Source organism: Platalea leucorodia (genome assembly GCF_965183815.1).
Source record: "Platalea leucorodia genome assembly, chromosome: 5".
NCBI classification, from domain to species: Eukaryota; Metazoa; Chordata; class Aves; order Pelecaniformes; family Threskiornithidae; genus Platalea; species Platalea leucorodia.
In genome coordinates, this window is record NC_138827.1 from 59,912,148 (window position 1) to 59,923,324 (window position 11,177).

The 11,177-nt window shown below is 46.3% G+C and overlaps 1 protein-coding gene across 1 annotated transcript; it reads right to left on the reverse strand.

Moving 5' to 3' along the window:
- Positions 1-10,469: 10,469 nt before the first annotated feature.
- Positions 10,470-10,952, reverse strand: TWIST2 (twist family bHLH transcription factor 2; the record flags this gene model as incomplete). The annotated part of the gene is made up of 1 exon (XM_082312162.1): positions 10,470-10,952. One exon carries the CDS (start codon positions 10,950-10,952, stop codon positions 10,470-10,472), a length of 483 nt encoding a protein of 160 aa, XP_082168288.1.
- Between the last annotated feature and the right edge of the window lie 225 nt (positions 10,953-11,177).

An 11,177-nucleotide genomic window follows, 5' to 3' on the forward strand; every position in this document is an offset into this window, starting at 1 on the left:
ACCAGCTGGAAGTGGTGAGCTTGCTTGGGGGCAAAAGCCCTGCTCTGTGTTGCACCACTGGACCAACAACTTTCATGAGTCACCTCCCTGATCGTGCCACAGCTGTGGAGCTGCAGGTTCCTTGTTGGCTGTGTTTGCGTGTGCGAAGCACAATGGAGCAACTCGAAACTCACCCATGCCCCAAATAGTCCCAGCAATCAAATCCCCTGCAAAGCTTTAGTCATTGAGTCCTGGCCTGGGCTCCCTGCAAGAGGTCCAGGAAGTTTTCCTTTCCTTTCCTTTCCTCTTCTCCTTCTTTGCATTCACCATGGCAGTGTTGGCCCTTGCATCCCAAAGCACATTTGGTCTATGCTGGCCTTGTCACATGAAAAAGGACGGTGCCCAGCTCCAGGGCATGATCAACACCACCCCATCCCCAGGAGCCTGCCCCGTGCTCGCTGCCTGTACTGCTGCAGGACTGCTGCACCAGGGGCTTCTGCCAGCCCCAAGGGACAAGTCAGTTGTGCCAACAGCATGGGAAAACACCCTTTGCATGGGGAGGGTGCCGTTTGCAGGACCTCTTTAAGATGCAATGTTAAGATGGGCTTGTACTGGGGTTGGCCAGCATAGGGTGCTGCAGCTTGCACAGACAAGCTGCGTATTTGTATGCAATGGGAAAACTTGCATGGAATTGCTCCCCTGGGGTTCTCCAGACTTCTTTGTCAGGCTGGGTTTGCTGGTGTGGCATGTGAGAAATGACTGAAAAGCCCCTCGTTTTGAAATATTTTGGCTGCATGTACAATTTTAAAGATGTGCCTGAAATAAAGAAGACCTGAAGGGCAGACTGATCAGTGCAGTGAACGAGTAATTCAAGGGGTGATCCTATGTATTTCCTATCTAGAAAGAGGCTTTGTAATTTGAAACAATGCAAATGTTGCTAGAGCTGCGTGAGAACTTGTGTAATAGCGTTTAAATGAAAGATTAAGAAAGAAGGGCACTGGGGTGCAAAAATACATCGCAACTGATTTGCATGACTGGTGAAATTATGGCATTAGGAAACAGCACTGAATGTGCTATTAAACAGGAGGGTTTTTATCTGTAGGAGCAGGGATGAGTGAGCAGATCTAAAACGTACTTGGGACTTGTGTGCATACCTGATAAGGTGTTATGTGGTACTTATAAAAACCTTTCTAATTGCAGCAGAAAATGGGCCAATAACGATATATTTGAGAACAATAAACCAATATCAAAAAAGGTAAATATATTTGAAGACTGTTGCTTTTTAAGCCAGGCATTTGTCTTTCATTCTGACATAATACACAGCTAAGAAATAGCTACAATTTTCAAAGCCATGTCTATTTCCCTTCGGCTCCTCAACCACTTGAAAATATTTACCTTTTGCCACCTACTGAGAGTGAAAGTATTGCCTGATTTACAAAATAACAGCACTTAGAAGTAAAATTTTCAGATTTAACTCAGTCCTATTGAAAACCAGTGTGTTTTGAGCTCCCAATTCACGGCCGAAAATGCTACCCTGTATCCCCAGCCCTCTGGGCACATGACATTCATTGACTAGGGGTACTTGTAATTATATTGTACTTGTAATTATATTTTGGGGTGATGGAGTCTTTTTACGGCACTCTCCACCACTAATTTCCCTGGCACGAACACATAAAACTGTGGTGAGTTACTCCTTTGCACACATTAAGTTATCGCAAGGAATATTGATTGCTAGATTGTTTTCAACATTTCTGAGGGGATCACTGGAAAGGGATGCCCTGATCTCCCTTGCTCTTAGGGCACAAACTGCGGCTTGAATAGTTCAAAACCCAGGGCTCCAAACCACCTCTCTGCATCAAAACCCAAGTGCAAGCTCACAACTTCTCTACGGGGAAGGTGGTGAGAAAGCAGATGCTCAGCCGCACTCCAGCCGCCCTCCAACAGTGAATATTTCAGGCCCATACAGTATGAAAGAGAGATTATTTAGTGCTTGTAATAACAGGAATCTATTAAACAGCCCTTGTCATGGCAAAGGATGAAAAACTTATTGCAAAATATCTGGTTGTTCAGTGCATAAAACCCCACTGAGCTTGAAGAGAGCTTTGAATGTGGAGATTGCAGGGTTGTGCCTGAAACATCGCACTTGCAATTAGAGGCAGCAAAAAGGACTCAGTGATATTGGAAGTTTCCTGAGCGTATCAGGCAAAATAATAAATTTCTTTAGCAGATGCAGAATAGCCATCTTATCTAATGTGCAAAAATACACACTAATATGTTGCATGCATAGATTTTAAGGCAATTTTATGTCATCTGGCCTGCTTTTATCATGTACTTTTATGTCCCGGTATCTTACTGGGAAGTTTTGATGGTGATGATTCCCTGGTACTCCCAGAGGCATTGCCATAGCCAAAAAGTCTCTGGTTCCATGCAGGTGTTCTTGCACGGGCTCAATTCCTGCCATCCACCCCATGCCATGGCAGCCACTGATGTCTGGTGTGCCACAGCCTGCTGGGCAAGCTTGCCTGTGCATTTGGGGGGAAGAAAGACTTAAGCTCACAAGAATTGGCAAAAGGTACCTGTGGGATGTAATTTGGTGTATACATGGCACGGAGGTAGTGCTGGGCATCCCAGTGGGAAGCATGCAAGAGAGACAAAGACAGGTGCTCAGTTTCAATGCACCAAAAAGCTTTTCTCCCCATCCTAACTCCTTTGATTAACGGTTTGATTGTGCCCCAATGTCTTTCTTCTGGGAGCCCTGTGGTGTCCGTAGTGATGCTGGTATGAGGGTGCATTGCTCACATCCAACAACGTGCTCCTGGGGAGGACGACACCCCACTCTGCCCCCACACTCAAGGTGGGTGGCATCACCGAGCACCCATGGATACCGGGGCTCCTCCTGGGCCGTGCCGTGTGTGCAACTCAGCCCGCAGCACCGTTTTCCCCCAGGGTCATTGCTATGAATGCCCAAGTAGGGGCTTATAGATTTTTCTTAAATGGGCAACACTTTTATAAGTGCTATTATATATATGTCGCCCTTGGCAGAGATGCACAGCAGGCGTGGTGGGATGGGGCTGTTCAGATGTCGAAAGGAAAGTGGTGAAATGCAGAGGACCAGCAACGAATCACTGTTTCTGCATTTCACTGCTTTCCTTTTGACAATGAAATGCTGTTTCATTTCTTCTCTGTCCTGAGCACATTCAGGGTGGGTTTTTTGTGCTGCGGGGTGAGCATGCTCCCAACAGCATCCCTGGGGTGATGGCATGGGGGTAGTGGGGTGCCGCAGTGCTCCCCAGGCATGCTTTCTGCAGAGGCATTAAAGTCCTTTCTTCTTAAATAAAGATAAACCACCCTGTTACCAATGGCAAATTGTATGCTGGGAAGCATATGCCTGTTTGCCTTTGTCCTGAGTCTGCCCCTATTTTTTTGTTGTTTTTTTCTGACATCCCCATGATTTTTTGAGCTTCCCCTCCTGGCCAGGAATTTCTTCTAACAAGCTATATTACACAGTGAGATTTCATCATGGTGCGCATGAAACATGCCGTAAGGGTCAGTCTTAAATGTGCGTGTTTGTGGCTGTGTGAGATCCCTCTGGCATATTCATTTTGTTAAGGAGCTTGGTGTTGGGGACACTGGATGCAGATGCATCAGAGAATCCCCCAGCCATGCAAAATTCTGCTTTCTGTGTGAAGGCCTCTCCCTGGCTCCATCCTACCCTACCAAATTTTCCAAGCTGGATCAGCTGATTTTTTTTTTGTTAACAGGAACCTCAGTACAGCCGTGATCCCGCCACATCTGTCTTAGCAGAGCAATTAGGTTTCTTTACATTTAAGCACAAACATATGATTTTTGAAGGAGGCCTGAACAGCTTAAAGCGAATGCATAATCACATAAATTACTGCATGAGGATTTTGGGTGGCTAAATTAATCCGAAACCTTATTCATACATTTTAAAGCATGTGTTTGGCTGTTCTAATATCTCTTAACGAAATGGTAAAGCTTCTTCTTGGGGGTGGCAGTTAACAAGGCAAAGCTATCTTATTAGGAATTCAATTAAAGCTAGTACAGGCTTACTGGACCTCTTCCAGTAAATAGATATCAAGCTGAACCAGTAGATGTCTGTCTCTTCCCAACACCCGCCCCCCCCCCCCCCCCCCCCCCCCCTTTTCTGTTTTCCAAGCTGTGGTTAAAAGATGGAGAGGAGAAGATGGGAGGAAGAGGAGGGACTGTAGCTCACTTCCAGCTTACTGTACAGTGCAGGGCACAAGGGTTATTTTCTTTTTGATGTCTGATCACTTTTGCAAGCTGTACAAGACTGGGTCTGCCTAACTCTCATCCCTTGCCGAAGTGCGGAAGCCAAAACAAAAATCCCGAATCAAGTGAAGGCTCACAAACAAAGTCCCTGGGAGAGGTCTGGGGGTGCCCCGCTGCCCCCTTCCCGGGGAGACCCCGGCCCGGGGGAGGCTCAGGCAGCTCCGCCTGCAGGCAGGATGAAAGTCTGTGCACTGACCAACACTCACTGGCTTCTGCTTTGGGAAAGCATCCGTGCTGCCTTCCGGGGTTCAGTTCATAGGATTAGATCAAAACGTCCTTTCCACCCAAAAGGCTCAGACCTTGGGAGGACTCTCTGGAGAGATCAGGGATCTAGTGGCCTCTTTGAAACCCTCCACTAGCAACAGGGCTTAAGAGTTGTTGCTTATTTAACATTTTTACAGGAGTGGTACCAAAAGCCTCCCTGTCCTGTTTGCACCCTCCTCCAGCAAGGTGCTCCTGTTTCCAGGTTCCTGATGCTACTTCCCATGATGTGATGGCTCATTTTTGGAGGAGAAAGGCTGACTTTTTTTTCGCCCCCTTTCCAAGGGAAAACCCTCCTTACCACTAAAAGCCGCAGGCTCTAAGGGTGACAGACTGTGGAAGAAGTTCAAACGGACATCCTCTATTTTACCCGTCAACCCCTCAAAGAAAGTCCTGCTTTAATGCAGGAGAAGCACATCCTGAAGAGCTACCAGAGCCCCGATCCCCACCTCGCACACCCATCCACATGCATGCAGAGAAAATATAAGCGCCAGCAGTGCCGAGGGTGTTGAGCAGAGCATAACAAAGAGCCCAGCTGAGGGGGTGCTTGCTGGAGAAGAGCCTCTTTGCTGCTTAACTGGCTCCCCTTGCTGGGAGAAGGACAAGGGGATTGCAAAAGCTGGCCCCAATGGCACAGTTGCTGTGCCCCAGCATGGGCTGGGTGGACCGGCTGCTGTCGGCCAGGTCTGGTGTGGAAGTGGTTAAAGAGATGTGTATGAGGGTATGCGCTGCCTTGCTTTGATTTATTGGCTGGCTGAGTCAATTTGTTTTTTGTGTATGATTACTTGTTGTTGCTGAGTGGTCATCTTCTACAACTACAAATCTAATTAAATACTGGGGTGCCTAGAGTTTTTTTTTTTTTCCCTGACAAATATTTCTACTGTTTTAATTCTTGAGAACTAATCATTAATTAGCACGAGGCTGCTAGTATCCAGCTGGAGGACTTCTTGATTTTCCTCGCTTCCAAAATTGCCTAAGAAGTAAATCATAAGTGATGGTGTATAGCACTCCCCAAATCACTTATAGCAACCCACTGAGATGTCTGATGGGATTGTCAGCTAGCAAGGAGCAGCGAGGTTGCTCGGAGCCAGCTGAGGATCTGGCCCATTGCATTTTTCATGGCACAGCACTTTATTTTAATCAACTTTTTTTCCCCTTCTTAATCTTCTGCGAAGCCTGGGGAGGGGGGGAAAAGCTACCCGAAATGTGTGCTTTCCCTGACCAGCAGCTGTAATTCCCTGATTACATGTCGAGCTTGCTTCGTGCTCGGGGTTGTGGTGGCGTTCCCTTACATGTTCATGGCCTCATCAAACTATTCCTACGGCTCTACGGCAAGACATAAATTCTAGAGATTTCAGGCTTGGAGATTTCAAACTCGTGTTGAACCACATGGAAATAATTCTCAGAGCTACAGCTATAAAAATAATTATATTGCTGGAGGGAAAGAGTGACAAGAAATGTCCCCAAAAGAGATTTCAGCAGTAGTTACAGGATCTGTCCCGGCTCTGTAAGAGGCTGCTGTGATCTCCAAGTGTAATTTATCACCGCTACCTATAACTCTATGAAATATGCCCCCAAAAGCACTGAAGGAAGGAATATGAAGGGAGGTTGCAAAGGAGAAGCGTTGCAGTCTTCCCCTTTGTTTTAATGAGGATGCTTCTTATGCTCTTAAAATTAGAGCTACTCTGCACAGATGACTGGTGTGAGGATGACTAATTTGGAGACAAATTAGGTCTACTTAGCTGAAATGTATGCCTTGACTGTTCCCTTAATGACCCTTCAATGCACATCTCTCCCGATAGGATTTTTACCGCAGCCCTGGCTCCAGTGGATTAAGTAATAACATGCTTTTGCCACTCTTCTAAGCAGTGCTTCAGTTTTGATCCAACATTTTCCCTCCACCATGCATGTCTCTAACTCTTTATGATTGGTAATTAGTTTATATGCATCTACCCCATGGCAGATTTGTCTTTTGCTCCAGAGAAGGAGACATGCATTTTCCTCGCACCCTCTCTTTCAAAAGTCTCTGAGCCTGAGTGTTTTCTGGCTGACCACAATGTATTTGGTGTCTGCTGTGTAGCAGATTTATTCTTTCCCAAGAAAAGACATGAACGTAAACAGAAGATCCAAAATGCGTTTTGCTGGGCTTTTAAAGGCACTAAGATGAAAACCCCCCGCTAGAAGCCTATTAATGTAAATACCAAACTTTACAATCCTTCCTGTCAAGAAAACATAGTTACATTTTTCTAAGGATGCGTATAAAAAATTAGGGCTTTTGGGACAAAAAAGGGCTTAGTTTCAGTGTCACAACATCCCCAGTTAACTGTACTGCTGTCATAAACTATAGAATTAGGTTGTTCCCAGGGCCAGCAGAGATAACATCTGTTTGCTTCTTTAAGGACAAAATGAAATAGGATGCTAGCGTTTTTACTGGAAACAGCCCTGGAAGTCTGAAGGGACAATGGTAAGAGGGCTGTGTATCACACGCACACATTGCATGCAGCCTCCCCAGCACAAAAAAGATGGGAAAGGTGTTATTAGTGCCAGTACCAGCCCAGGGGAGACAAAGGGCTCATCTCAAGCCCTGCTGCAGCGAGTGGGAAGAAGGAGGTTGCTGGCAAACTGGTCTTACTGGGACGAGGGTTACAGCTACATCATCCTTTACACTTTGCTGATGCTCCTGACATCCTAGCTGGATAGTGTTTTTCCTACTAAATGGAATAACAGGAAATTATTTTTTTCTCCTGAATTTTTTGCAGTTTAGAGCATCTTGAACGTGTTGAAGAAAAAAGAGAAAGGTGGCTGCAAGGGAAGGGGCACAGGTGCTGGCAATGAGGATGGGGAGATTTCAGAGAGGATGGCTCAGCTTCGCATATCTGTTGAAACATCCTATTATGCTAATTGAAGTGCAAAGCTGCGCCTGCTTCTCTTGAAACTACTGGAGTAAGTTGTCTGTAATTACATGGAGCAGAACAGGAAAACCTCTCGTGGCCAGAGGAGCGAGCAGCAGTGACCCGCTGGTGTTCGCAAAGGCCAGGTGGCATTTTACCAGTTTCCAAGGCTCTGACTTCCTAATCAAAAAGCTCCTCTGATTTTTTTCATTTTTGCAGCCACAGGGCAACAACTATTCCTCCAAGGAGAAAACCTTTCCTTGCCTATCTCTCCCCCCAAAAACAGGGAAAAGGGAGCATGGCCTTGGCAATCCAGCCCAAACAGAGCTCACCCCTTCATGCTCCCCCAACATGTGCAGTGCTCGCTACTCCCTAGGAAAGGCAGGAGCTGACCCCAAATTCAGATACCTATTTCTTAAAGGGTTTTTTTGCCATCGAGACTGCACAGGCGGCTCCCCTGTTATGCACAAAGACTCCTCTGCCCGGGACAGACCCACACAGAAGTCCGGGACACACCATCCAGCTAAGTTTGCCCATTTTAGAGGGTTTCTTGAGGATCTTGTTGTATTTTTTTTTTGCTGGCAGACATAATTTTTGTCACCATAAATGACAGAATTTGACACCGCACCGCACCAGGCCATTTGTCAACAATGTTTTCAACAGTTCAACCGCACGCGTGTGCGTACACACACAGGCAAAAAAGGAGAGGCAAGGGAGGAAAGTCCAGGGGCTTGCGGAAGGGTGACCTTCCTCTATAGGAGATGCAAATGCAGGGCAAAAAGCCACCTCTTACCATTGGGCTGTAGGTCAGGTTATGGCAAAGACGCCAAACACCAATTCACTCCGAAGGAAACCAAAAACGCGTCGGGGTTTGGCTCTATGTCATGGTTTTTCACGCAGTCCGAAATGTCGCTCACAATTTCTTTTACGTAGGGACAATCTGAGCATCTACCTATAAAATCTTCCTTGTCAGAGCAATGCTAATTAAAAATCACTGTCTGTTGAATTATTAATATGGTTAAAAAAGCAAGTTTTGCTGCTAAAGTACTGTGTGATAGAGAGGAATGGTTGTATATTAGATAACAGTTTTAAAAACATCATTAGCTAATGGCAGCACATCATTTGGGAAACAACAGAATAAATGCATTGTTCCGTCCCAGCACTTTACTATTCAGCCAGTCTAAACTGCTGAAGAAATGTGTTCGGGACATTTTACATCTGTTTTTGACAAGAAGCCTGGGGTTTTGCATGTGAGTTTTTTTTTTTTTTTTAATCTATTTGCTGCAGCTTTTTTAGCTAGATTAGCATGGGAAAAAGCACTCTGTTTTATAAAAGGAGGATTTATCCTCTTAAAAAGCAACTCAACTTTGGCTTTTTGCAGTTGAAATTAGGGCACAGCATGCAAAAAATAGTAACACGATCAATAGCCATAAAACCCACGACAGCAGCATTACCTAGTTAAACAAAACTAAAAAACAGGCAGCTTGTGCAATGGATAGAGTAACCAATTTTTGAACAGCCTAACATTTTGAGGTCTCCCTAGAAAAGCGCGTGGAAACCCTAATTGCAGCACCAAAATGCAAACCATTTCAGGACGCGAGTAAAACATTTACTTCAAGCGGTTTCTAAAGTAGTTTTAAGTCTGCATTTTAGACCACTAGTAAGCCCTGGTTGCACACTTTTTGGCTATTTCAAACAAAGTACTGTAGTTGCATCAAGGTTTTTTTTAAATGAGCCATTTATTGCTGCTAAAACAAAGATGGATTTGCCTCTTTAAAAAAGCCTGGCCAATGAGCTGGGATAAACTTTCTTTTCGTCTTTAAGGAGCCGATTCTCCGCATGATGAAATTATTTCATTTTACATCACGTGTGACATTAGAAAGGGCGGGGGGCAAATTTCTCTTTTGAATGTTTGCTGGGCAAAATGGGTTCGCGGGCTCTGCTTTATGTACCAAGCCCCAGAGAGTGACTGGCTGTATGCAAACTCTGGCTGACACAACACAGAGCTGCTCTGCTTAATTATCTTGAGATGAGGGTGTTATTAAGGGCCTTTTTTTTTCCTCCTTTCTTACTGTTTATTCCTCCCTCCCCGAATATTACAAAGGCAACTTAAGAGGAAGTAGTTTTCTGCTAATGGAAAATGATGAGGAAGGGCTTACTGATGAAAGTAAATAAGAAACTACATCTAACACCAGCCTTTGCTTTACTGGCACTTTGGGGAAGGGAAACCAAACAAATACAAAAATTTGGCAAAGTTTCTTCTATCTTTGTTTGCTTTTTGTTGTGCGAGGGGGAAGGGGCACAGCCTGGGGTTGCAGCCGACATCTGCTGCTTGTTTCTTTTAAGAGAAACGTAACCTGGGGCGAACTCATCACTGAACCCCACTTGGGTCCTGTGGACCCCCTGGTCCCACCCGAGCCGGGAGAGGATGTGGCTGCCCTGGGATCACTGGCTCAGCACTGGGTTTTTTGGGTACAGGCACCCGTGGAGCGGGGCAGCAGCTGTTTCGGATCCCCTTGTCAGCCTGTTGTACTGATTGCCTTTTCCTCTCTTAAAACCCTTCCCCAAAGCAGTGCTTTCTGGCAAATCTCATGTAGCAATGGTTTCCCCCCCCGATCCTCATCAGCCAGCTCTCAACACCCGTTCCCTCTCAGCTCCCCCATCCCCGCAGAACAGAAACATGCTGATTTTTTAAAAAAATGGGGCATATCTCATTTTTGCCTGCCTGGAAGTTCCTTTTTTTTTCGAATTTTTCAGGCGTGGGGGAATGAGAGGGGGCTGGACATGTCTATGATGCCCATCTCACCTCCAGGTTGGTGGCCCCAAACCCCCTGCCCAGCAGCATCCCTGCGCCCAAAGCTGTGTCACCTCTCCCTGGGCAGGACTGAGCCAGGCAGCAAAGCCAGGCTGGCGAAGGGAGCCACAGGCACCCCATCCTGCAGCGAGACAGACGTGGAGCATCATCTGGGAGAAGAGAAATCAGTACCTACCCCTTCGGCAGCTGGGCTCGCCTGGCCCGGGCGGTGGCTAGTGGGAGGCCGACATGGACCATGCTCCTTCCATCCTCCATACGGAGAAGGCATAACTCAGCCTCTCGTGAGCCACGTAACTGCAGCTCGTCATCTTACTGTCCATCTCGTCGCTCTGTAGCACCTGGTAGAGGAAGTCTATATACCGTGCCGCCAGCTTGAGGGTCTGGATTTTACTGAGTTTGTCAGAGGGCAAAGTGGGGATGATTTTCCTCAAGGCGGCAAAAGCTTCATTGAGCGACTGAGTCCTCTGCCTCTCTCTGACATTGGCCAGGATCCTCTGGCTCTGCAGTTCTTCATAAGATTGGGAGCTGGGACTGGACTTTTTCCCCCTCTTCCCTGGGTTAGGGCTGCCATCTTCGCTGGACTTCTTACTGTATCTTCTCTTCCTGCCAAATCTCTTTGGCTGCCTTTCCAGCTCCTCTTCACTGGTCCCCAAGCTATCCACAGGGGAAACAGGAGAACTGGAGCTTTCTTCCATGCTTTCTGCAAGAAGGGGAGGGGAAGAGACTTTCCCCCCCTCCTTATGTTATGTGAGTGTGTGTGTGTCTTAAATGTGCTTTAAATTCCTGAGACAGATCCTTTGGAAAAACAGGAGGGCTTTTTTTTTTTTTTTTTTTTTTGCTGACCAAACGTTTTCCAGGTTGCTTGAAGGGCTCTTATTTCAAGGACCGGGGTTGTGCAAAAAATTGAGGTCTTGGAGAGA